This window comes from Gastrolobium bilobum, unplaced genomic scaffold (assembly GCF_033153095.1).
Source record: "Gastrolobium bilobum isolate Gb01-03AN ecotype WA unplaced genomic scaffold, APGP_CSIRO_Gbil_v1 utg21167, whole genome shotgun sequence".
Classification (NCBI taxonomy): Eukaryota; Viridiplantae; Streptophyta; class Magnoliopsida; order Fabales; family Fabaceae; genus Gastrolobium; species Gastrolobium bilobum.
The window spans coordinates 68,961-94,973 of NW_026898371.1; the positions used below are offsets into that span (position 1 = coordinate 68,961).

The 26,013-nt window shown below is 35.4% G+C and overlaps 1 protein-coding gene across 1 annotated transcript; it reads left to right on the forward strand.

The window, feature by feature from the left end:
* The first annotated feature begins 1,735 nt into the window (after positions 1–1,735).
* On the forward strand, positions 1,736–23,533 carry LOC133315419 (protein NO VEIN). The gene is made up of 13 exons (XM_061517048.1): positions 1,736–2,176; positions 2,354–2,691; positions 3,819–4,494; positions 5,228–5,332; positions 7,487–7,661; positions 7,814–9,567; positions 10,255–10,467; positions 11,988–14,246; positions 14,738–14,853; positions 18,196–18,589; positions 18,662–18,979; positions 21,108–21,365; positions 21,925–23,533. Exons 1-13 carry the CDS (start codon positions 1,736–1,738, stop codon positions 23,050–23,052), a joined length of 8,175 nt encoding a protein of 2,724 aa, XP_061373032.1. The 3' UTR covers positions 23,053–23,533.
* The last annotated feature ends 2,480 nt before the right edge of the window (positions 23,534–26,013 follow it).

Consider the following 26,013-nt stretch of genomic DNA (forward strand, 5'->3'; position numbering starts at 1 on the left):
TCAGTGTATTGAACTTAATTACCAACATTCTTTTTTATTTTCTTAATTAAGGTTTTCATATCTAGTTTCGAACAATTTTTTTTGCCTCCTAGAGCAATCTTAACCCGAAGTACTAGCAAAATTCAGTGTAAGCTCTTAGATAAGTTGTGCATAACGTAGACTCCTATGAACCCAAGATATGAATATTGCTTGTATGAGTCCACTATGTGATTACATTTCTATCTCAAATAATCACTTTCTAAAACTTTTAAAGGTCTTGTCCTAAGTGGGTGAGCTTTAATATACTTGATTCTAGTTACTGCACATAAGCCTGTTCCAATATAGTGAAGAAAAATGCAGTACCACATTTATACCGTGTATTTGAGGATATGTTTTTTTGGTGAGTCTGGATTCTGGAATATGGTAATCCCTTTCCAAAATAAAAAAATGGAAGAGATCTTTGATTTGCCTCCTGTTGAGTGCAACCAGCTACTTTTGAGAGACCAGATGGGAGTTAGAATGGTTTGACCTAGGCTTTTAGCTTGTCGTTGTGTTTGTTGTAACCTTTTTTTTATCCAAAAAAAATAAAAATGGGAGAGATTGTGAGGAAAAAATAAAAAAAGAAGTGATAGAAATGAAATAAAATTTTTTATTTATAAAAAAAGGACCACTGAATAAATAATAGGCATAGACCATAATAAATTTTTCCATATTTGAGGATTCCATTTTTTTTTATAATATATGATATTTATAATCAACTATTTGTGATTTGTAATTTGTAATTGTATGGTAGAATATGTGATGGCACACACCCTTTTTCCTGAGACGGCTTTTCCTTGCAGCCTGTGTTTTGAGCTAAACTTCTCAGTGTCTGAAAGCCAAACCAAACAAGAAAATCTTGACTCACCTCCCATGATGTAAAAACAAGATATGGCCAAAACTGTGACATGTTAAAATCTTTCAGTATATGCAGCCATATCATAGGGGTTCTGATTCTTTATACCATTTTTGCCAAACTTCTTGTAAAATTTAAGTATATTTAATTGTCGATGATCATGTGTTTAACGCCTTTAATTATGGGATGAAATGGAATTTGGACTTCTGACAGATTTATTTAGGCCGTGTTTAATTAGTGCTGAGAAAGAATTACAATTTACAGCAGATAACAATTTTATAGCCCAATGGTATCATTTTTGACTGGCTTCTTTGTATAATTTTGTAAGCAAAAAGTTTTTTATTAATTTTAAAATGTTTTAAATTTTTTATATCAATTCGATAATTTTAAAAAAATAAAAGACTTTAAACAATATCCTTTCCCATATTATAATATTATAATACTTTTTTTAAAAAATAATGATAGTATTTTTTTGAAAAATTTGATAAAAACGGTTATATCATAAAAAGACTTAAGGCCGGTTTAGATGAAACTTTTTTTAGCCAAAAATTAATTAATTTTTTTTTTAAAATAACACTTCTATTACAAAGTCCGTTTAGATATATGCTTTTAAAGAAAAAAGAAGCTAAAAGAAAATTCAATTTTTTTTTTAAATTAGTTTATGAAAAAAGTAAAAGCAAAACAAGATCCAGATATTTTTAAAAAAATCTAAATAGATTTAATTTTTATAAACGCATCCCTTTGTGTAAGCGATTTTGATTTAAGCTCTTTTATGTTAGTAGTTATTGAACTAAGCATTCAGACCCAAAACCCTCTTCTTATAAGCCCCATTCTTGCGTCGCTCCTTATTATTTCCCGCGAATGTACGGCCACCACAACCGTTTCCGCGGCGGCCCTCGACAGCCGCCGCCGCCGCCGCCGCCAGCGAGTGTCCCAAACCCTAATGTATTCTTCCAACCACAACCGTCTTTCTCTTCCCACAACCTCCATCTCCCAAACACTGCTTGGCCTTTACCATTCCAAAACCCTCTCGGTTTCACCCCTCACCACCAGCAGCAGCAGCAGCAGCCGCCATCGATTCCGCCCCCGCCACAACCGCAAAATCCCAAGCACGAAATCGATAGGGTCAATCGAGCTGCCGATAAGGCCTTCCGCCATCTTCTCGCTGCCGGCGACTCCGTCTCGGCGTGGAAGGTATCCCAGAATGCTCTTTTGACGCTCCAAGTTGACTCGTGGAACTCTTTGGGCATCAAAATGCAGCAAGTTCCCGTACTGCACTGCCTTATGATCACTGAAGGCAAGGTATATATTATCACTTTTTTTTTTTTTTGCTCAACTGGTTCATTTGTAAAATTTGTTAAAAAATATAATTAATTAATTAATTAATTAGTTTGAAGATATTTGATGTAAGAAAATAATTAGATTCAATAATGAATTCTATTTTAAAAAAAGGATTATTGTGTTTTGGTCGTTGTGCAGGTGAATGCTTTTATCCATTGTTTTGTTGGGGTTCGGAGAATCACTTCATTATATGATTTGGAAGTGGCGATTTGCAAGAATGAGTGTGTTGATAACTTTGAAGCACTTGGAATGGGACCTTTGTTGCGGCACCCATTAGTTATTCATTATTTCTCGATTCATTCAGATGTAACCCAAGTGTTTAAGATAACAAGCGAGGAGATAACTCAGTTGTTATGTGAATTAGATTCTTCTAAAAGAAAAGAAATCATAAGGGTTGATGAGTTTTTGGATTTTATTGCTAAGAAGCGATCGGTTAAGTGCAGGGAATGGCTTGGGATTCGAATTCAGAACTTGGGGTATGTTATGCCTTTTTCCTCTTTCCTTTTGTTGAAAGGTAGTTTGCATTGTATTAGAAAGAGGCAGAGAACTTAATAGACTGGAGATGTTTATGTGATAATGATCTGATGAACTCTCTTTACATATATGAATGGGACAAGAAATTTGACTTAATGTTAAACCAATGAGTGCAGTAACATTTCTTGACGAATTATATTCAGATGATATTTTATGTGGTGAATCACAATTTATTATTCATAGTATCAATATTGATTTAGGCATAATTTGTAAATGATTATTTTGTCTAGCTGATCCCTTGGAAGATTCTTCCATGCATGCACATGAACTAAGTTCAATTTAAGGAAAGCTGAGTGTATAGGATTATGTCACACTGAAGACATGGGTAGAAAGAGGAAGAGGGTTGTGGGCAGGTAGTTTATTTTAGAGTTGCATTTTTGAAGGTCAATTTGAGTTCAAATATTTTTTTCTTGGTTACTGAAATAAGTATGTCAGTGTATTTCCTAGATTCCAATTTTGTGGTGTATATGAAATATTTCTTTTTTGCTTGAACTTTTGGAAGACAGTTCAGAATAACCTCTCGAAGTTGCTTTGTGCTAGCTGATTTCTGCAAGCCCTTTTCTTAAAATTTACTCTTTATTTTTGTTAGTTTTAGCCTTTACTTTTTTAAGCAGTAGCTGGAACATGACTTTGTTGTAATATAATTATTAAACAAGAAATGCAGTTATTTGTGAACGAATAAAATTGCTTCTTTCTGGCCTTTCCCATTTTTGATTATCTTTGTTCGCCTCACATCTCTGTCAAGAATCATATTTGTATCTCTGTTTTCCCCCTTTATTTTCTGTGATTGAAGCCATTTTTGCCAGAATACTTTTCCATATTGAATGTAATTTTCTCACATGTAAGTTTTGGTTTTGAAGATAAAAAGCCTATGGACAATTCACCATGGCAATGAAGTAATATTAGCACACACCATCCATCTCCCCCCATCTCCCAATCACTTATAGAGGAGTGAAAAAACTGCTTTTATCTTGTCATGGTCTTGTTCTCTGTTCTCTGTTATATTTAAGTTTAGCATTTGTACTTGGATAGGCTTTCTTATCCAAATTACTGATTTTTATGATCACAGAATGCACATATCTGCCATACGGGAAGCAAGAAATTCAGAGGAATCAATTCTAGAGAAATGCTTGAAGACATTAAGATTGAAAAAAGAGAACTTCAGGAAGCGTCCTATTTCTTCCTCATATAAAAAACAGTTAGATGAACGTTTTAGTGCCATTGCTCAGCGTGTTGAGTCATTTTCTTCTGAAAATAAGTCTTTTTGTGGCAAGTATACAAGATTTAAGTCATCAAGCTCAGAAGATGAAGGTAGTGATTATTCTACGGATAATGATAAAAATAATAATATTATTACGGGTAGCTGGTCAAAGGCATCATCACAATTTGGCCAAAGTTCAGAACGAGTGAGTAGCTGTCCCTACCCATCTGCAACTGAAGAGATGGCACGACTTGGGGTGGGGGTTGATATGCAGGGACATTCCCTTGCCAATAGCAACCTTAAAAAAGGATTTATTGAGCCTCCAAAAAAAAAAAGAAAATCCGAAAATGTAACTTATTCCAAATCTGCTCCGTCCAAGTTGCTTAAGAAAAACAAAATTGAAGTTGATGTAACCCCAATTGAGAATGGTAACACAACCAAGGCAACAAGTAATGTGGATGAAGATCTTTCAATTGCTAATGATTCCTTGCAGTTGTTTGTATCAACCTGGAAGGAGGCATGTTGGGAGCACAATGTTGCCGAGGTGGGTATTTAAATCACTAAAATGAGATGATATAATATACTTTTTGTAACAATACTTCTTCCCCACCCCTTGCTGGAGATAGGTTCATTTTGTTGGTTTAGTTATTGCATAACAATTTTTGAGGATTTGACTTTATATGATGCGACATTGCTTTCTTATCTTTCATTTTTGGTAAATTACTAATCTCTCTTTGTATGTTTGAAATGTAGCCACATGGAAACTTACACAATATGATTTGTTATGCTTACTTGAATCTTGGTTTGTTTCAAAATCATATTGAGCTGAAACTTGAATAAATGTTCCCTTGTTTTTTGAGCTTAAGGGCTGTTATTTAGAAGCATTTCCATGGATGGAAGGTTGGCTCCTACTGCAACAACTAATTTGAGGAGGGAATATAAGAGCATACACTGTAATATGATACTGCCCTTGCCTAGAGTAACTACTGTTACTCAGTTATCTCTACTAACCCAGTCAGGATCAGTTAGACTTCTGTTAGTTCAGTTAGGCTTAGCTGACAGTCTGTTTCAGATTCTGTTATGCAGCTATACAGTTGTCTGCATCTCTAGCTTACACTACAAGCTTCTGTAACACTATATATATACCTTTAGAAAAAAATAAACATACACTGCTAATTGTTTATCTACATTTTCAGTTAGGATAGTCTCGAAGCTATTTTTTGATACTTGTTTTCAAATATGAGAAACATAGTTCTCAAATCACAATTAATATGTAGGTTTTGGAGAGGATGCTTCGATTCTATGAAGTAAAACCCGGGCACAGGAGGAAAATCAGAATGATGTGCTCATCATATCCTTTCATTGGGTTACTTAATACTGCTGTAAGCTTCTTTTTGTTGACTTACATTACTTTTGCATATGTAATTCAATCAATGTTTCTTCTTTTATGATGTATTAGTTAATCTTATAGTGTTTAGCATTTTAAATTTAGCCCTAACGTCTTTTTAACGTATGTTAAATCAATTGTCCCAATAGTTGACTCATTTTTGTTTGGTAAGTCTTAATTTGGCTCCATTTCCTCCCATCACATAGCCATAATTTGTTTCACACCTCGCTAATGCGACTTTTACTACTTTTTCCCCATACTTTTTTTAGTAGTGTTATTTTTACTTATTGTTACTTGTAATTTGAAGAAAGAATAAAATTCCAGTTTCAGAAATAGAGCAACTATACAGGATATGGCCTACTCCACTTACACTCACCAACACTCATACACACACGCCCGCAGACATGGATATATCTTTACTATTATAGAAAGGGAATTCTCTTATTTGGTGTCTTGCTTTTTGAAAATACCCAAGTCTGTTATTTTTTTTATTTTTTCTTCCTTTTTTGAATTAGAGTTTAGGCCTGTTGAGGGAGGGAAGGTTGCTCCATTCCAATAGGACTTGCCTCATGCCTTAGTGAGGGCTTCAATTGGTACTTACAGATGACCTACGAGTCAACTAAGATTTTGTTTTTTAGAAAATGAAGGACAAAATTGTTATTACCATCGTTTGGAGATTAGACTCTATTTAGCATTAGGTTAGAAGTTTGGCCTCTAAGATTGCCTGATTTTGGAACTAGTTGTTTGCAGTTTTTTTCAATCATTGTGTTTGGTCTACAATGATTGGAGGTCTTTTTCTTGATCAATTAGGTTATTTGGAGATGCTGGGTGCTATATTTTATTCTTATAAAAAAATTACCTTGCACTAAGGTCCTATATTAGAAACAAGTGAGAAGTATCAAGAAAGTGAGAGTTGAGAAAGCAAGAGAAAAGAGGAATCTGAAGGAAACTCATTGTATTGTGATTTGTGTAAAAATGAAACCTAACTCCAAAGATCTCAGATACAAACACTATATATAGGCATGCTGATGACTTAGCAATGAGACACACAACTAACTAACTAATCTAACAAATCAGTAACAAGCTAGAAAAGTTATCAAATGCGGATTGCGGCATGTTGCGGCCAACCCCGAAAAATGCTATAGCGTTATAGCAGATTGCGGAAATAGCGGAATAGATATATGACAAAAATAATGACAAAAAGAAACATTTTTTAAAGGCAGAGATAGCAGAAGTGTCAGAGAGAGACACAGGAAGACTAAAAAACCCTTAAAATTTTTCTGTTACACATTTAAATTTAGGACAAATTTGACATTTTGCCTTATGACAACAATATGGCCTCAATTTGTGATTACAATGGCTGCTGTTGCGTTCCGATGCGGCGCGGAGCGGTTTCTTGCGTTGAGGCACTGCAACGCCCATACGGTGTGGCTTGCGGCGCTATTGCGGCGCAATTAACTACTATGCAAGCTAGCTAACATAATACAAATTATAATCTGATACAACAAGAACCACAATATTAAAGCTACGCTAATATCCTAGTATCATCTAAAAGACCTCTCTCTAAATGGTTTTACTAAAAATTTGTTTTTTTAATACAAAAAAATTTGTTTTTTGAAGTGTCGGTGCATCATAGATCCTCGTACGCAGTTTTACCCTTGCATATTTACAAAAAAACTGTTTTCTGAATTTGAACTCGTGATCCTCAGTTACAAAGAAACAACTTTACCTCTACTCAAGACTCGCCCTCTTAAGATTGGTTCTTGTTATTATTGCTAGAATTTTTTAAGGTGAATATCTTGCACATTTAGTGCTCATTATAATATTCTTGGCTGTCAGCTTTTGATGTTTTCAATATTTCACAGATTGTTGGATTTGATTATTGAAAAACTCTTCCATGTGGATGTTTCTTTTTTCTTTCTTTCTGTTAATTAGGGAGTACATATTATTATTCATCATGCATTATTTTCTTTAGCTTGCTAATAGTTATACTGTATAAATAGTTCATTCATAATTTTTCCTTGATATATATGGTATTTTCTGCTTGGTTATATGGTTCCATTATGTAATAGATATATCTACTTAAAGGCTCCTTGGCAAAGCTGTATTATATCATCTATTGAAATTCTCTCATTCTTTAATGCTGCAGGTTTCATCTATCAAATCTGGTATGTGGAACAGCATCTATGATACCTTCCAAGCTATCAACCATAATGAATTAACTAACTCACCGACCAAAAGTTCTGAATATGAAACCATAGATGTTGGACCAAGCCTGGAAAATATACCAGTCATAACCGAGGATAGCACAGAGAATACAAAGTGTGAGTTTATTTTCCTTTAAGTCAAGCTTTGGCTGACTTACTATCTAGTTATCTTGTAACGTTGGCCATCTTTTTTCCTCGTTTTTCCCTATTATTTGCGCTCTCTTTTCTACTCTTACCGACATTGCAGAGTTTGTTGTTGGATGTAACAGGTATTTCTGCTGAAGATATCATCAGAAAAATTGGAACCTATTTTGACCTTAATAATGAAGTAAATAGAAATAGTAACTCACTGATGCAATGTAGAATTATGTTGTTGAGGAAGTTTTGCAACTGTGAAAGTTGGGTGGCTGAGCAGTTTGGTGTGAAGAACTTCACTTCTCTTGGTTATGGGGATTTCTTATTATTCCTTGAGAAGTATGTTAACCAGTTGCCTCATGAGCTACTCAAATTGTTGGATGGAGGCACATGTGAAAATTCCTCTTCTGTGGCCTACATGTCCTCAAATCAGTTGGCTGCTCTAGTATCTCAGGCTTGTAGTAGTTTGTGGAAAAATGAAACGGTAACAAAGCAGATGATTTCTGTGCTGCTTATGAGACAGTTTCCTTCAATTGGTTTTGAGGTTTTGGAAAATGTCTCTCTTGAGGATCTGCTGGATACTGCTCGAGTGCATAAATCTAGTGTGACTTCAGAATGTGTTTTATTTTCTGCAACAATGATAGAAAAGTACTATCTTGAAGACTCATTAGGTGATAGAGATAACAATGAAATCACCACTGATAGGTCTAAGTTGAGCCAGTACACAATAAGCTCTGGATCTGTTACAACAAAAAATGCAATTGAAGTCTTACTTAAGGCACCAATGTTGTCTGATTTGAGCAAGTGGTCTCATTGGGATCTTATGTTTGCACCCTTCCTAGGGTCGTTTATTTCATGGTTGTTGAATGATGTAAATTCCAAGGAATTGTTCTGTTTGGTTACCAGAGATGGAAAGGTGATACGGATAGATTGTTCTGCTACCCCAGACTCTTTCCTGGAGGCTGCAGTTCAAGGATCTTCTTTCCAAACTGCAGTGAATTTGCTATCTCTTATCTCACTAGATGGGGGAGAGAAACGTGTTCGGTTGTCCCTTCTAAAATACGATGCCTGTCGTGCATTTGAAGTCATGTTCAGAAAAACTCTAAAAGATATTGAAGTTGGTGATGATGGGAATGCTCTCCAGTCTGAGGAAGCTTTATGTAAAACAAAATTTTTAACTGAAATTTCAACTACTAAAATGAGAAGTGAGTTTAGGAAAGACATACATAAACTGAGTAAGGTAGTGCCCATTCTGTCAAGGTTTGTCCTTGAATGTCTTGGTTATCTACCTGCTGAATTTCATAGTTTTGCTTCTGATGTGTTGCTTTCCGGGATGCAATCTGTTTGCAAGGATGCTGCTTCAGCTATTTTATGTGAATGCAGCAACATGGAGCAACGTCTCATGCTTCATGAAGTAGGATTGTCTCTGGGTATTTCCGAGTGGATTAATGATTACCATGCATTTATTTCAAAAGACACTTCTGTCCTTTGTTGTGCTCGTGTTACATGCTTAAAAGATGCCAAAACTGAAATAAGCACAAGCCTGAAGCATGACCAAGAGATCTTGGATAAGTCTCCTGTGCCTGAAGCAAAAATGGTTGCATGTGGACTCAATGAAGGGTGCACAGAAATCAGTCGAACAATTGATAGTGAAAAATCTAATGATGAATCTATAACTGGCTGCCTGGAAAATTCATTTCAAACTGATGAACATATGGATGCTGCTCTGATCATCAAATCTATTAGGCGAGATGAATTTGGCCTAGATCCAAGCCTTTCTGATAGTGAAAGTTGCATGTTGAAGAAGCAACATGCTCGGTTAGGGAGAGCACTGCATTGCCTTTCACAAGAGCTATATTCCCAAGATTCACATTTCATTCTTGAATTGGTGAGGATATTCCTTTAACTTTTTATCCTGTGCTTATGAATTAAGGAGGAATAGGGGATATTTTGTGGTTACCTGTCATGCCTCTTTCTTATCATTGTTTATAAATCCAATGTTCTGAAAACCGAAGATGATGTTAAGCTTCAAATTCTATAATCTGATAGTTTAGTTTCACTTTTACTTCTATCACTGCCTAAGAAGTTGAATTTTCGTGGGCAGTGTTAAATATAATGTAGATGTAAGGTAGTGGTAATGTGCTGAAAATGTTTATGTTGTCTGATTGAATATTAGTTTTTGGAATATTGACAACATCATATCCATTGCATGTTTAGATTCTTGTTCATTCTGGGTAGGAGTGTGAATGACTGAAAATTTTATCTTGTCTGATTGAATATTAGTTTTTGGAATATTGACAACATCATATCCACTCCATTTTTAGATTATTGTTCATTCTGGGTAGAAGTGTGAACAACTAAACACGGTTATCTATAGGAATTCAGCTTAAATCTTCAGTTTCATGTTGCACCTTTTGTAATGGGAAGATTTTAATAAACTATTTACATTTAATATCGACTCTCAACCTTGGAAATTTGGTTGATTTTGCTGTTATTTACTACTTGGTAAGGCTTCTGGTAGCTTTGAGAATTAATATTCTGCGCATTTATCTAATAATTTTTCCTCTTGGTTCAGGTTCAAAATGCAGATGATAATAATTATCCAGAGAATGTGGAACCGACTCTTACATTTATTCTTCAAAATTTTCGTATTGTTGTATTGAATAATGAGCGAGGTTTCTCTGCTCAAAATATGAGAGCACTTTGTGATGTTGGAAGTTCAACAAAGAAAGGATCTAATGCTGGATACATAGGGAAGAAAGGCATTGGCTTCAAGTCTGTGTTCCGAGTATGTTAAAGAAACTTTTTTCTAGTTTCGCTTTAAAATAGCAACTTTCTTTCAGAGAGAAATCCGTATAGTTCAAAAGGAGTTTAGTTGCTTCGTCATGTCTAATATTGCTCCTGAGTTATGTCAAGTAGTTTCCAGATCATCCACTTTTATTTTCTTGTCTTATGTGTTTCTTTGTAATCTTTCATTTGTTGTCTGATTTTCTGTTATTTCTACTTTTTCCTAATGAGGGCGAGCAGTAGTGGTAAAGCTACTCCGTTGTGACTAAAAGGTCACAGGTTTGGATCCCGAAAACAGCCTCTTTGCATATATGCAAGGGTAAAGATGTGTATAAGGATTGTCTTCACCCCACCCTTGTTAGTCGGGGTTTAATGTAGAGTGGTTCTACTTTTCCCTATGCTTTATTATGCTTTCGTTCTTTCTGATGGTACTCTTTGATTTTGTTTATATTCTTCCTTTGTTGGGCTCTGCAAGGTGTATATGATTGCTTCCATTTATTTGTTATCATTTTAAAAATTCTCTTCTTTTCCTGAATGGCTTGTAATTGAATTTTTTCCTCTTAATATATAAAATTTAAAGAACACATACACACTCACACACATCATTATTTTTATCCAATCTAAGTTAGAATTATAATATGCGTTTATGAATTATAATTTTATCTTCATATTACTTAAAAAAAAGGGGCGAACTGGAGCAGTGGTAAAACTGTTCTTTCATGACTGAAAGGTCATGGGTTCGAATCCAGGAAACAGCCTCTTTGCAATTATGCAAGGGTAAGGCTGCGTACAAGGATTTCCTCCACCCCACACTCGCTACTAATCAAAATCAATTTTTTTTTTTTTTTTTTTTATTACTTAAAAAATTTAGTGAATAATATACATCAAATATAGTATTTTGTAAATTAATTTAGTTGATCCTCTTTTTGAACTGGACCCCTGGTTACACACTAGTTCTATTAAATTTTAGAGATTCAGCCTCTTATTAAGTATTATGTTTCCAAATTCCAAGAATTTACAGTTTCCTTGTATCTGCCTGTATGGATGGCTTTATGCAATTCTGTGCTTGAATTTTTAAAATATAATATAGTTTTTGTATTTAGAAGTAAGTGGGTGAGCTTGAAGCAGTGATAAAGTTGTTCTTGTAACTAAAAGGTTACTGATTCGAATATGAGCAACAGTCTCTTTGCAATGTATAAGGATAAGACTGTGTACAAGGATTGCCCTCACCTCACTTTCGCTAGTCGAGGTTTAAAGAGGAGTGGTTTTTGTATTGAGAAGTCCATTCTGTTCTTTTCATTTTGTATTGTTTTTTTCTTCCTCTGTGCAAGTGTTTATTGTATTTCTCCTGCATCCTGTGTAACCTGTCACAGAGATTCATCAAGGTTGAAATTATGATTGGATTGGAAATACTTTTGTGATTGTACATAAAAGCTATGTAGAATTATCATTTCAATTCTTTTCCCCATTATTTCTTATATAGTAATGAGTTCTATTAACATCGGTTGGTTTCACTTGCAGGTCACAGATGCTCCAGAGATTCATTCCAATGGTTTTCATGTTAAATTTGATATTAGTGAAGGCCAGATTGGTTTTGTCTTGCCCACAGAAGTACCTCCTTGTGATATTGGCTCGCTCAGTAGGATGGCATCTACTGGTGCTGATTCATATGATGATAATTCCTGGAACACATGCATTGTGCTTCCATTCAGATCTCATCTATCAGAAGGAACCGACATGAAGAGTATGATGACTATGTTTGCAGATCTTCATCCTTCATTGTTACTATTCCTTCACCGCCTTAAGTGTATCAAGTTGAGAAACTTGGTTGATGATACGCATATTGTTATGAGAAAAGAAACTTTAGGAGATGGTATCATTAAGGTTTCTCATGGGAAAGAGAAAATGGCATGGTTTGTAGTATCTGAGAAGTTGCATACCAATTCCATTCGCTTTGATGTGCGAACAACTGAAATCTCTATGGCGTTTACTCTCCAAGAATCAGATGGTGGTTACAGTCCATGTTTAGATCAGCAGCCAGTTTTTGCATTTCTTCCTTTAAGAACATATGGCCTGAAATTTATTCTTCAAGGTGATTTTGTTCTTCCCTCATCTAGAGAGGAAGTTGATGGAGATAGTCCTTGGAACCAATGGTTATTGTCAGAGTATCCTAATTTGTTTGTCAGAGCAGAGAGAGAGTTTTGTGAACTTCCCTGTTTTAGGAGTGAACCTGGAAAGGGATTGTCTGCATTCATGAGCTTTGTTCCTTTAGTTGGGGAAGTGCATGGTTTTTTCTCCAGTCTTCCTCGTTTGATTATTCTTAAACTACAAATGATGAATTGCTTACTTGTGGAGGGTGACAACAATGGATGGGTCCGTCCCTGCAAGGTATTGAGAGGTTGGACGGAGCAGGTGCGCTGTCTTCTTCCTGATAACATACTTCTTGAGCACCTCGGGCTCAGATACTTGGATAAAAATATAGTGTTGTCTGATACACTAGCAAGAGCACTAGGCATTGAAGAGTTTGGGCCTAACATTCTTGTTCGAGTTTTGTCATCTTTATGTCACACAAAGAGTGGGCTGATATCAATGGGGATGAGTTGGTTAGCTTCTTGTCTAACTATACTCTACGAAACAATGTTCAATTCATCTGTCATAGCGTCAATCAATTTTGAAATGAGAGAAGATATTCTAAAAAATCTTAAAAAAATACCATTTATTCCACTTTCTGATGGTACATACAGCTCAGTGGATGAAGGCACTATATGGTTGCAGTCCAATACTTTAAACACGGGGTTTGATGGTGAGCTTAAAATTGAAGCTTTCCCTAATATATGTGCTAAACTACGAACTGTAAGTCCTTCCCTATTTTCTGCATCTTCTGGTACTCTAAGCTTGAATATGACTTTTTTGGACAATGCTACCCGGTTACTTCAGAGTATTGGCGTTCAACAGTTGTCTGTACATGATGTTGTGAAGCTGCATATTTTACCTGCCTTGTCTGATAAAACAATGGCAAACAAGAACAAAATGTTGATGGTAGAATATATGTGTTTTGTAATGTTACACTTGAAGTCTACCTGTTCTGATTGTTTCATCGAAAGGGAGCATATAATCTCTGAGTTACGATGTAAATCTTTGTTATTGACAAATTATGGTTTTAAATGTCCGGCTGAAGTACCAATTCATTTTAGTACAGGATTTGGTAATCCTGTTACTCCAAAAATGTTAGCTGATGTTGTGAATATGAGATGGCATGAGGTTGACATAAGCTATCTAAAGCACCCCGTAAATGAGTTGGTTTCATCTGCACTGATGAAGTGGAGGGAATTTTTTGAGCAAATTGGCATCACAGATTTTGCTCAAATAGTCCCGGTGGATAAGAGTGTTGTTGATGTATTGGATGCCACTTTTAAGCAGGTGATGTGGGATAGGGGTCAAATATCTACAGAATCAATAGTCAAAGATTGGGAATCCCCAGAAATAGTGCAATTAGTATCCTTATTGTCTAAAATTGGCAATCAAGAAAGTTGTAAATATCTCTTGGAGGTTCTTGATACATTATGGGATGCTTGTTACAGTGATAAAACTACAGGTTATTTTGACTCTAAATCTGTAGATGGCCATTCCTTTAAGTCTACTTTTATATGCAGCTTGTGCAATATCCAGTGGGTTGTGTCAACCATTGATGGTGAGCTACACTATCCTAAAGATTTATTTTATGATTGTGAAGCAGTCCGGATGATCCTAGGAGCTTTTGCGCCATATGCTGTTCCAAAGGTTAGTTTTTTTGTTCAATTGTTTCAAGTATAAGTGGATGATGATCTTTATGATTTTTTTTTTAGTTTATGTTGTAATTGTAAATTGGGAAATAGGCTTTGTAATTGTGGATTTAGAGATTACTTATCAATATGGTTGCTTGGGTCTTGAGATATGTTTTCTGTGTGTTGGATAACATCTTTATTTCCTGTTTTGAATTTTTATTGTGTGCAATATGTTTGGGTTGCTTGTCCTGCTGGATTTAGGGTTGTCTATGCTCTATATAAGGTATATTGTTTGTCTTAAGGATTTCAGCTTAATATTGAATTTGAAATTTTGAGTATTTGATAAATTTTAGTATTTATTGATATTTTCCTCCAGTTCTTATTTTTGTTTTACATTAGCGTTAGTGTGTGTAACGGTATTTGGATTTTGAAGATGTGACATTTTGGCTAAAAAGAACAGTGACAGTGGGACTTGATATCATTTTGTTTTCTGTATTATTCAATCAGGTGAAAAATGAAAGGTTGGTAAAAGATGTTGGGTTTAAGACTAGAGTTACTCTTGGTGACATTTTTGATATTCTTAAAGCCTGGAGAGAATCACCTGAGACTCCATTCAAGGCCAGGTATGCTCCTTTTCAGCTTTTACACCCAAACAGAATGACTTCGATTGTTTGAGTAACCACACTTTTCATCTAGGAAGCACAAATATGACATGGAAGATGAATACTATATGACAAAATTTGAACTGGACACAAAAGGGTTTGGGTACAACATATACAATTAGTATAAGATTAACTCACCAAAAATCTTAAATTAAAACAGACAATCAATGTTCCAGAAGTCAACATTAGTCGTTTTAGACACAACATTGTGGTATCTCTTCTATGTTGGTATAAAAATTCAAAAAATAAAAATACAGTTTTGGAGAATGCATGGAGGAGTATTTGATGGTGTCCAAGGAGTGTTTGTCATGGATATGTGTCCGACATTGATACAGCCACCATTTTAAATTGTCAATGTTTCCTCATTTTCATTTCATCTACCAATAATGCTTATCACTCCCCTTCGCTAAAAACATGTCAAAGATTAACTTTTCTTAAAGCTTAAGCTTTTAGGTGGAAACTCATGAGTGGTTTTATATTTGTGTTGAGATATATAGTCCCACATCGGTTGTACGTGCAACTAATGTGGCCTTTATAAGACCTTAGGCACTCCCATCCTTTGAGCTAGTTTTTGAGGTGGTGTACCCAAGGTTCTTTACATGGTATCAGAGCCTCGCCGCCCCCCACTTTCTCTTGTGGCGTTTCTTAGCACAGGTAGGCTGAGCCTGTTGCATTGTCCACTCTTCAAGCCCAATGGGCTCTCGTGTGAGGGGGCGTGTTGAGATATATAGTCCCACATCGGTTGTACGTGCAACTAATGTGGCCTTTATAAGACCTTAGGCACTCCCACCCTTTGAGCTAGCTTTTGGGGTGGTGTATCCCAAGGTTCTTTACAATTTGTATCATGTTCCCTAACGGAAGAGATGTTTTGAGCTTGAAGTATAGACAATGCATATGCTTGCTCTACCTTGTGCTGAGATCCTAGGAAGCATGGACACTCCAAAAAACAGGGAGTGTCGTGTCCGACACGCTCCGACACGATGTCCGACATGCGGTCAACATTCCCGACACGTTGACCATTTCGACACACGAATTTGACTGTGTCCGACATGGTCAAATGGCATTTTCGTAAAAAAGTTATATTTTTTTAAAATTAAAGTATATTAATAAAGCTTCCACCTGATTATATCAATTTTTTTTTGGCCTTTTTTCCCCTTAAGTAGATAATAGATCATCTCAGCACCATCGTTGTCATTCCTATTGCGCATTTGTTGTGTCTCCTTTTCTCTGATCTCTCTCTGTGATATGATCCCTCTCTTTCATCCCAGTTCCTGTTTTTTTTTTTTAATTAAAGCTTCCACCTTTATAACGTGTTGATGAGTATTATTAATTTAGTTTCATTTTTTTGTTAAATTATTGAATATTAAATAGAATATACACTATATAAATTAAAAATATTATTTAATATTAAAACGTGTCCTAACGTGTCGAAATCCATACTTTTTTTAGGATTGACGTGTCGGAGTATCGTGTCGTGTCATGTGTCGTGTCGGTGCTACATGGCTGAAATCCACCTTTTTATTAAAAGAATATCGAGGCAATAATTATACTCCTAACCACTTGGTCATTGAGGTTTTGATATAATATTGAGCATTAATTCTCCTAAAAGCTTAAGCTGCCAGTTAGAGGTTCATGATTAGTTTTACGCTAACAAAATTCTTCATGCAAGAATAACATGAAAATGACTGAACTATAGCATTTTTCTGTGCATTATTTTGCTGCGTGGACCAAATACCAATGCTGGGGAAGCCAATGGTCAAAACATATCACATAAAAAATATTCCAATATAAATCTTTAGAAAACTATGGAGACTACAACTTGACATAAAAAAATTCAAAGATACATGTGCTATTACAAGATGCATATTAAATTTTAAAGAACATATACTCAAAGAGTCCATTCTTATTCTTATAATAATTGTATAAAAATTAGGGTTGTATTACTCTCATGTTGCATGAGAGTAATATAACTTCCTACAGACCCATTGATTCATGTGCCTCTCTTTTTCTTTTTTTCTTTTTTAATAAATAGTGGGGTCCACCACGTGATTGTATCTACAACATGAAATAACATATCTCCTATTGCATGAGAGTAATATAACCCTAAAAATTATGAATTATTCTCTAATGTTTGTTTTGTTTGGTTATAAAGGGACTTAGGGGCACTTGAGCTAAAGTTGTGCTAATTATTCTCTAATGTGATATAACATAAGAATATTATTTATATAACAACAAAAATAACACCAACAACCAGGCCTTATTCCATAAGGTGGGGTTGACTGTATGGATCCAATCCAACAATGCCGTTGTGCTCCATGGAAAACCAAATTTTCAGAAATTCAATTCAGATTGAGATCTTGTTTAATGGTTTCTACAAAGGTTTTGTTTGATCTTCCTGTTTTAATCATACTATCGTCCATTCAAGTCACTATTTTTATTGGAACCACTGTTGGCATTCCTTACTTGATTAAATCACCTTAGGAGAGTCTTTGTCGTCTTCTCCTCAATAACAAAGCTGGAATACTAATGCAACTTAACTTCCAATTTAATATCTCTTGCATATTTTATTTGTGTTATTTTAACCTTCAACCCATCCTAAGACTCTTCAACAAACCGGACTAATAGAGAGTTGGATTAAAATCTCATTATGTGAGCTGAAATAAAACATGGATATTATAAGTCTTGTCGGTGATGTCAAACAATCTAAACTCCAGGGGTTTGAGTCCTCGTATGGTTACTTTTTGAGGCAGCAAGAGATCATAATATAGGACTATACTAATTCATTAATGAACTTTATAAGATAGGGATAATCCCTGAACAGTGCTGAGCCAGTAAAAATAATTTGCACAATATTGGGATGGGATGTTCTAGATATTGACCTCAATTTGTTGTACTCTTGTTAGGACTTTAGTCTTCTTTTGAATGTCTCAAATTTTTATTCAGGAGAAAGGGGGGTCAGCTATAATGATGTTTTGACTTTTAATGATTTTATTGTAATTTTTGTACCAATAGAAGGCAGTGAGTAAAAAAATCACTCCCCGTTAAACCCGACTAACGAGTGTGGGGTGGAGGTAATCCTTGTACGCAGCCTTACCCTTGCATAATTGCAAAGAAGCTGTTTTCTGGATTTGAACCCATGACCTTCATGAAAGAAGGCAGGGAGTAGGGAAGAAAAAAAGGAGAGTTGCTAAGAAGCAAACATATCTTTCAATTGGATGTGTATTGACTATCCGTGCTTCTTTTTCTTTTCTTCATTTTAAATTACACAAATTCACTCACTAATATATGTATTAATTTTGCCAGCATAAAACAAATGTCCAAATTATATGCATTCGTTTGGAATGAAATGGCAGCTTCGAAGCAGAAAACCATGGAAAATTTGATGTCTGGACCTTTTATATTTATCCCGTACTCATCTTTCAATAGTCATGATGATGTTGTATGTGGGACCTTTTCTTATCCCAATGAAGTGTATTGGCATGATTCAACTGGGTCTGTTCAGCAAATGAAGGAGTTCCATCCTCAATGCAGCTCATCTCATTTACCTATAAACAAGTCGCTGTACAATATTTACCCTGGTCTTCATGGTTTCTTTGTTGACGAATGTGGAGTGCAAGAAGAACCTCCTCTGCGCAGCTATATTCAAATTTTGCTGCAGTTATCAACTGTTAGTTTGCCTTCACAAGCAGCAGATAAAGTAAGTTCTGAATAATAAATAGTAACTGATTTCTTTTGCCTTAAACTTCTTATCCTCTCTGTTTGTCTCCAGATTTTCCATGTTTTCCTCAAGTGGGCAGATGGACTAAAATCTGGTTTGCTGAGTGTTGAGGATGTCATATATCTAAAAGAGTGTCTTTCAAAATTAGAATTTCCAGTGCTTCCTACTGTGCAAGATAAGTGGGTTTCATTACATCCTTCCTTTGGTCTTGTCTGCTGGTGCGATGATAAGAAGTTGAAAAAAGAATTTAAGCATTCCGATAACCTTGACTTTCTCTATTTTGGTGAGCTAACTGATGATGATAAAGAGATTGTGCAAGAAAAAATTTCCGTTCTCATGAAAAAGTTAGGTATTCCAGCAATCTCAGAGGTATGATCACTCTTTCTCTTGTACTCTTCTTTTTCTGTCCTATTATTCATTGTGGTCTAGACTCTAGAGACTTCTCAAATTATGGTGTAACACTACCACTTGCATGTATGCACATTTGCATATTTTCTGTTTCAGTCTGAAATTCTGTAGGATATTTTTGTGCTTGATTGTATGATGATTTACATGTTCCTTAAGTACTCAGAATTAACTTGGAGTGGCATAGGTGTACGTTAAGTTTCCAATAGGGACAACGGTGGTTAGTCACAACCATTTGTAGGCCTCTTCTGAATTGCTTAATATTTTAGTGTGGATTTATGAAATAAAAATAATAAACTCTTTGATCAAGTAGCCATGGACTCCAGTAATTCATTGATAATAAAATACATTGTGGTCAAAACATGGGGACAAATTAGTCCACAATAATGTTACATGTAGCATGATCAAATTCAATACACCAATTGAGTATGGGACATGATATTTTTGCTAGCATGAGGAAGAATATTTAACATGATGGTGCCACACAAGTTCACTTTTGTTTATAACCTGAAAATTCCGTTTTGAACTTAACTATTGTATTGGACAATGTTATAACGATTGGGCCTAAGTCAACTCCAAAAGCTCGCCCAACGGGGGGAGGATTACTCAATCATTATAAAGTGCACTTTGCCCATATATTTAGCAGATGTGGGATCTTTTAATACCCCATCTCATGCCAAAGAAAAGTTATACGGAGCATGATCTCCTATGTTACACCGACACCGACACAGGATACGACACTCCGACATGTTAATTCTAAAAAATATTAAATTTCGACACGTTAGGACACGTTTTGATACTATATAATTTTTTAATTTATGTAGTGTATATTATATTTAATATTCAATAATTTAATCAAAAAATAAAGGTAAACTTATAATATCCATCAATTTTGTAAAGAAACATAAGATATCCCAAATGTTTATATTAAACTTAATAAAATGGTAATCTAAATTCAACGAATCTAATAGTTGGAATTCAAAATGCAACGCAACGTAACCTTTGAACCCTTTTTGAGTCTTTGCAACGAGTATTGGAGTGTCGGGAAGTGTCTTGAGTGTCAGACATGACACATCAGGGTTTTTGAAGTGTCGGTGCTTCATAGATGATCTCTAAACATCTCCCCTCATGTCCAGGACGAGTTATCCGGTCTGGAGCATGAAGGAATAAGAGGCTTAAACATCTGCTAGTTGCTCAGGACAGGTTTTTTAGATAAGTTCAAGCTGTTAGTTGAAGACATAGAATTGTTTTTTTAGATCTTTCATTTCCTTTGTCAGCAAGCTAGTATTATTATAATTTATGTTTGTCCTTAGACTTGATAAGAATTAGGACTAAGGGTCCATTTATAATTGGACTGGATAGGATAACTCAGCATAGTCAACATTATACAATGTTTGATGCACACGCTGGATAGTATGAAGTTTATCCCAATAGTAATTTTTATCTCGTATTTCTCTCCCAAGTTTTAAGAAGCGACTCTGGAGCAGTGGTAAAGTTGTTCCTTTGTGACTGGAAGGTCATATGTTTGAATTTGGGAAAGTCTCTTTGCAATTATGTAAGGGTAAGGGTGCGTAGAAGGATTGTCCTCACTCCACTCTCGCTAGTCGGGGTTTAATGGGGAGTTGTTTATTTCTCTTTTAAGTTCTAACTTTATCTGGCTTGGAGGGTGGGTTAAGATGGATGGGATGAGAAGTAAAATATTGTTACCACTTTGTCCCCAGAATCCCATTACCACCAACCACCACCCTTTAGCTATCACCATCCCCACAGCCTTGGGTTTTAATTGAGCAGCAAGGGTATTTTTTGCTGAAAAATTTATTTATGCTAAATTGTTTTTACACTGACGCACAAAACAGTGGATGCTACTAGAGTTTATCAGCTTATCCTATGTGTCCTGGGTGGGTGTTAAAAGGATTATTCTGAGTTTACAGGTAGAACTATTACAATGGAATTCAGTTTCAATTGTTGTACCTTTTGTTTCAAATTTAATTGGTGTCTTTTTCTGTATAAATTTGTTTACTTGACAAAGAGAAAATGGATATTCATATAATTTTGGATAGTACATTAATGCATTATGACTGACTATGTACAGGTTGTAACCCGGGAAGCAATATATTATGGTCTTGCTGATTGTAGCTTGAAAGAGTCATTGATAAACTGGATGCTTCCATATGCTCAGCGCTACATTTATAAACTTCATAGTGATAAATATGTTCAACTCAAGGAGTCTGGTTTCAATATTTTGAATAATCTTAAAGTCATTGTTGTTCAGAAGCTGTTCTACAGGAATGTTATAAAGAGTGGTGGCAGTGTATCAAATAAGCGAGTTGAATGTAGTTGTCTTCTGCAGGTATGTTAGAATTCATAAATTTTTCATCTAAAACCTGCATTCATTATTTGGATGGATGTTCATGATAGAAACTGAAAACTAAACCTGATGGAAGTGTCCTCTTGGATTCTGATATAGAGTATTGAAAACTACAGGCTACTTTTAGTTTGAAAAACCATTTGTTTGTTCACCTTTTCCAGAGATTTCAATTGCAAGCTTGAATCGATCATCTGGTTAAATGAAAACTTAAATGCAAAACAGATTTTCCTCAAACTTTAACTAACTTTGGTTGTGATTTCTTAACAAGTTCCATCCTATGTTGGATTTTTGTTCAGTGACACTTCACTTCCTATACACAATGTGAGTCTCAATTCATCATCAGTAAGATTTCATCTAAAATATTTTAGAGCATTGATGATTTCATTCTTTGCCTGGATCAAGCAATCACTGTGCCTGAAACACAAGTGTTCATCACAGTTTATTTACCTATTCCACGTCATAATTTTTCTTTGCAATAAAGTTTTTCTCTTCAGTACCTGTATCTATATTACGTGTCTATATGCTTGTTTGTTTCTTATAGGGAAACATTTTGTACACTGCTGAAAAATCAGATTATCATTCCTTGTTTATGGAGCTTTCGGGTCTGTTACTTGATGGGACTTCTGAATTACACTTGGCGAATTTCCTTCTTATGATAACAACCATGGCAGAATCCGGTTCCTCTAAGGAGCAAATAGAATATTTCATATTGAATAGCCAAAAGGTGCCAACACTTCCAGATGAAGAACCGGTTTGGGTAGTATCTTCTGTGTCTTCTCTGGTAGAGGCTGATGGGTCGCACCCTTCAGCTCATGTTCCATCAACAAATCAACAGATCTTTCCAAGAAGGAAGACTGGAGTATACTCAAACTGGCCACCAGCTGATTGGAAAACCGCACCAGATTTCAGTTTTGCCCGTGCCAATGGTTTCAAGACCAACCCTGCCCAGGTTAGCAGTTTTTCTGAAGTGAAGAAGGATGATAATTCTGAAAGCATTATTGCTCCACCGGTTTGTGCTGAACAAGGATCAGTTGCTGTTGACTGGACTATTAAAGATGATCTACCAGCAAGTTCATTAATGCCATTGCATGAAAATGAAAATGAAAACTTAGAAGATCAATCCTACCATGATTTTGAGCCAACTGCGTTTAGTCTCCATGCTGAATCTGATCCTGTTAGTTTAGGTGAAGCTTTGGATGAATCGTTGGATGAAGCTCGGTTGAGCTCACCAGCTTTTAGCAACAGAGTCCGACTTCAAACTGGTACATTAGATACAGCACAAACAAAGTTAACTGGCAGATTAGGCGAATTTCTTGCATGCAAATACTTTGTTGATAAAATTGGCAAGACTTCTGTAAGGTGGGTTAATGAATTTAATGAAACGGGACTTCCATATGATATAGTCATTGGGGAGGAGACCAATCAAGAGTTCATAGAAGTTAAAGCAACCAGATCTCCAAGAAAAGACTGGTTCATAATAACAATGAGAGAGTGGCAGCTTGCAATTGAAAAAGGTGAATCTTTTAGCATTGCATTTGTCGCAATAATGGGAAATAATGTTGCGAAGATTACAATATTCAAAAATCCAGTGAAGTTATGCCAGCTAGGTGAGCTGCAATTGGCTGTTATGATGCCAAGACAACAAAAGCAGTTCTCTGTTGTCTCGTAGCTTCGATTCTTGTTTTATTATATTGTGTGGATGGATTTGGTGAAGCCTGTATTTATCCCTTTTGAAGCTACCTTTGCATCCAGGCTTGCTAGAGGCATATGTGTTGGTAATTTCGGCTGAGAAGATCAATGATATGGATGGGATATCACTTATTGCAAAATGCAAGATATGTTGATCACGTGAGTGGTTGTACCCAAGATTTTGCTTTTGTGTGGATATATTTTTGCATATACCACATGTCTAAGTCACCCCAAGGAGAAAGATACCTGGGCAAATATAGTGGGAATATTCTTGCATCACTTTATTTGCTTTCTCTTATTCCTAGATTTTGGTGAGGGTGGGCGAGCCTTGTGGAATAATAGATCTTTAATATTCTGGAAGATGTTCCTGTCAGTTTCAGCTATTTGTTACGTGTATGTCTCAAGTGTTTATGGCTACCACTACTGGAAGACTTATTTTAATTTATAGGGCGAAGCTCAAGGCCATGCCGCTCAACGTGTAAATACAAACTTCTCAAATTGAGTAACAAAATAGGATCCCAATTTGATTGTCGACGATTTAGCAAACACTTGGAGAGATCCACAAGTGCATGCTTTCCATAATGAATTACATGCATAAGTGTCTTATTTTGGCATTTATCTTAAATTTGTTGGAAGAACTTAGAAGGCATATGCTAGGTGTTACATGATGTTTCCAGTTTCGTATTATGTATCAGGCGCGGGCTCTGCCCTTACACACAAAATTTATGTTTGGAAAGTATATTTATATGCCTACGAAGTCTAGTAAGAAATAACTTGTTTGAAGAAACAAGGATGGCGCAAACACACAACAGCCACCGAAAGTGGGGGGAAAAAAAAATCAGGAAATAGTCATTTGCTTAAAAAGTTCGTGAATTTGAAAGAAACCAAAAGATTTTTACGTAATCTTCGATGTGGGTTTTTTGTGAGTAGTGTGAACAGCATATTTTGTCTTGCCATTATTTTATAAAAAATAGCAAAAAAAAAAAAAAAAACATAACAATAAAAGGCAAATATATATAACACACATGACAAAAAGTTATATTAAAAAATATTAATTTTGGATTAAAAAAGAGGAATAGATAACAATTTTAGGGTGTGCATGACAATCATTCTGTTTTCTGACACTGTTTCAAAAAAAAAAAATCGGAACAATTTCTGAGGAAAAAATGTTTGATAACATGTTCTATTTTTTTTTTTCTGAGAATGAGAATTGTGTTTGATAACAACAAATAATATAACAAAAAATTATTCTTATTAAGCATAAATTTTTTTTTGGATCATCACTTTCCTTTTCATATGGTGTGGTGGTGGTGGTGGTGACGACAATGATAGCAGCATGGTGGTGGTGGTAGTGGTGGTGATGGTGGTGGCGAGGTGGTAATGACATGGTGGTGGTGGTAACAACAGTGGCTGCATCGAAGATGATGGTGGTTAATGACAATGATGGTGATAGCAGTGGCTTCGACAATGATGATGGTGGTAGTGGTGATGATGGTGATGGCAGTGACGATGGTGATGGTAGTGGTGGTTGGTGACGTGGTGATGATGGTGACGGTGGTGGTGGTGACGGCAGTATCTGCGATGGTGATGGTGGTGATTGGTGACGATGGTGGTGGTGGTGGCGGTGACGGTGACGGTGATAGTAGTGGTGGTGGTGATGGTGACGATGACACTGGTGATACGATGACGACAGCGACGATGGTGGCGATGGTCGTGATAGGATGGTGGTGGTTGTGGTGATAATGATAATGATGGAAAGTGATTGAGAGAGACAATTGTTTCTCATTTTATGTCCGGAAACAAAAAAAATAGAAATTTTTTTATACTTGTTTTGTTCCTTAGCACAAAAATTAAACCAGTTCATCTCGGGAACAAAAAAAATAAAATGATTTTACCAAACGAATTTTCTATCCATTTATGTTCCCGGAAATAAAAATTAAAAAAAAAAAGATTCCGGAAATGTTGTCATGCATACCCTTAATAAATTTTAATTATATTTAGAAAAATACAATTACCTAACTTCGACGTTCAAAGATTCTTTTACTCTCTTTCTCTTCCTATTTTAACTTCACCTTCTTGCATGAAAATATCTACAAAGCGATAGGTTATTCTACCTACTTTTGCCTACCATTCTCCAACACTGTTAGATTAGAATCTAAAGAGGAGAGAAAAAAATGTTAATTAAGATTCAGATCTAATGATCTTTTAGAGTGATAGACAGGAAAAAAAATAGATAGAATAACTTATTCCATCTACAAAATACTAAATTAATAAACTTAATAATACTTCAAGAAGAGAGTTGATGAAGGAAAAATAATATAATGAGGTAATGAACGAGTTACACAAGCTGAGCTTAAGCATCATATTTTTTAAACAAATCAAGCCCAAGTTTAAAATTTGATTAATTTAAATTAGGGTAGAGACAGAACTGTTACAGACACAAAGTTATTATGAGCCCCACTGCAATTAAAAAATAAATAAAACACAAATTTCTAAGGGTGTGAAGGAGAAAAGATGTTTCTCCAACATCATGATAGGCATTTGGCAAAATACTTCTTATATCACTGCAGAAGGAATTTTATACAGCCACAGACTCAGTTTTCATTTTAGTTTTTTTTTTTTAAAAAAAAACATGGTAGGCCCACCATATTTTTGTGTCTGTGGAGCAAAATTTGTTGTTGCTCGAATATTCAAACCCCTTAAATTAATGGGCCAAGCCTGAATTTCAAGTCTTTTGCTCGTCTTGATTAGTTTATACCTATAAGTTTGGTATGAAGTTTGAATGAGAAATCACAACAAAACACATACAAATATACAATTAGAGAGATATCAAGGATCGTTTTTTGCACGTTTCATTTTGCTAAGATGACATTTGAATTGAAGTAATTACGTTCCCTTCTTTTCTAATTTGACCAAACTACTGAAACCAACTCAATTTTTT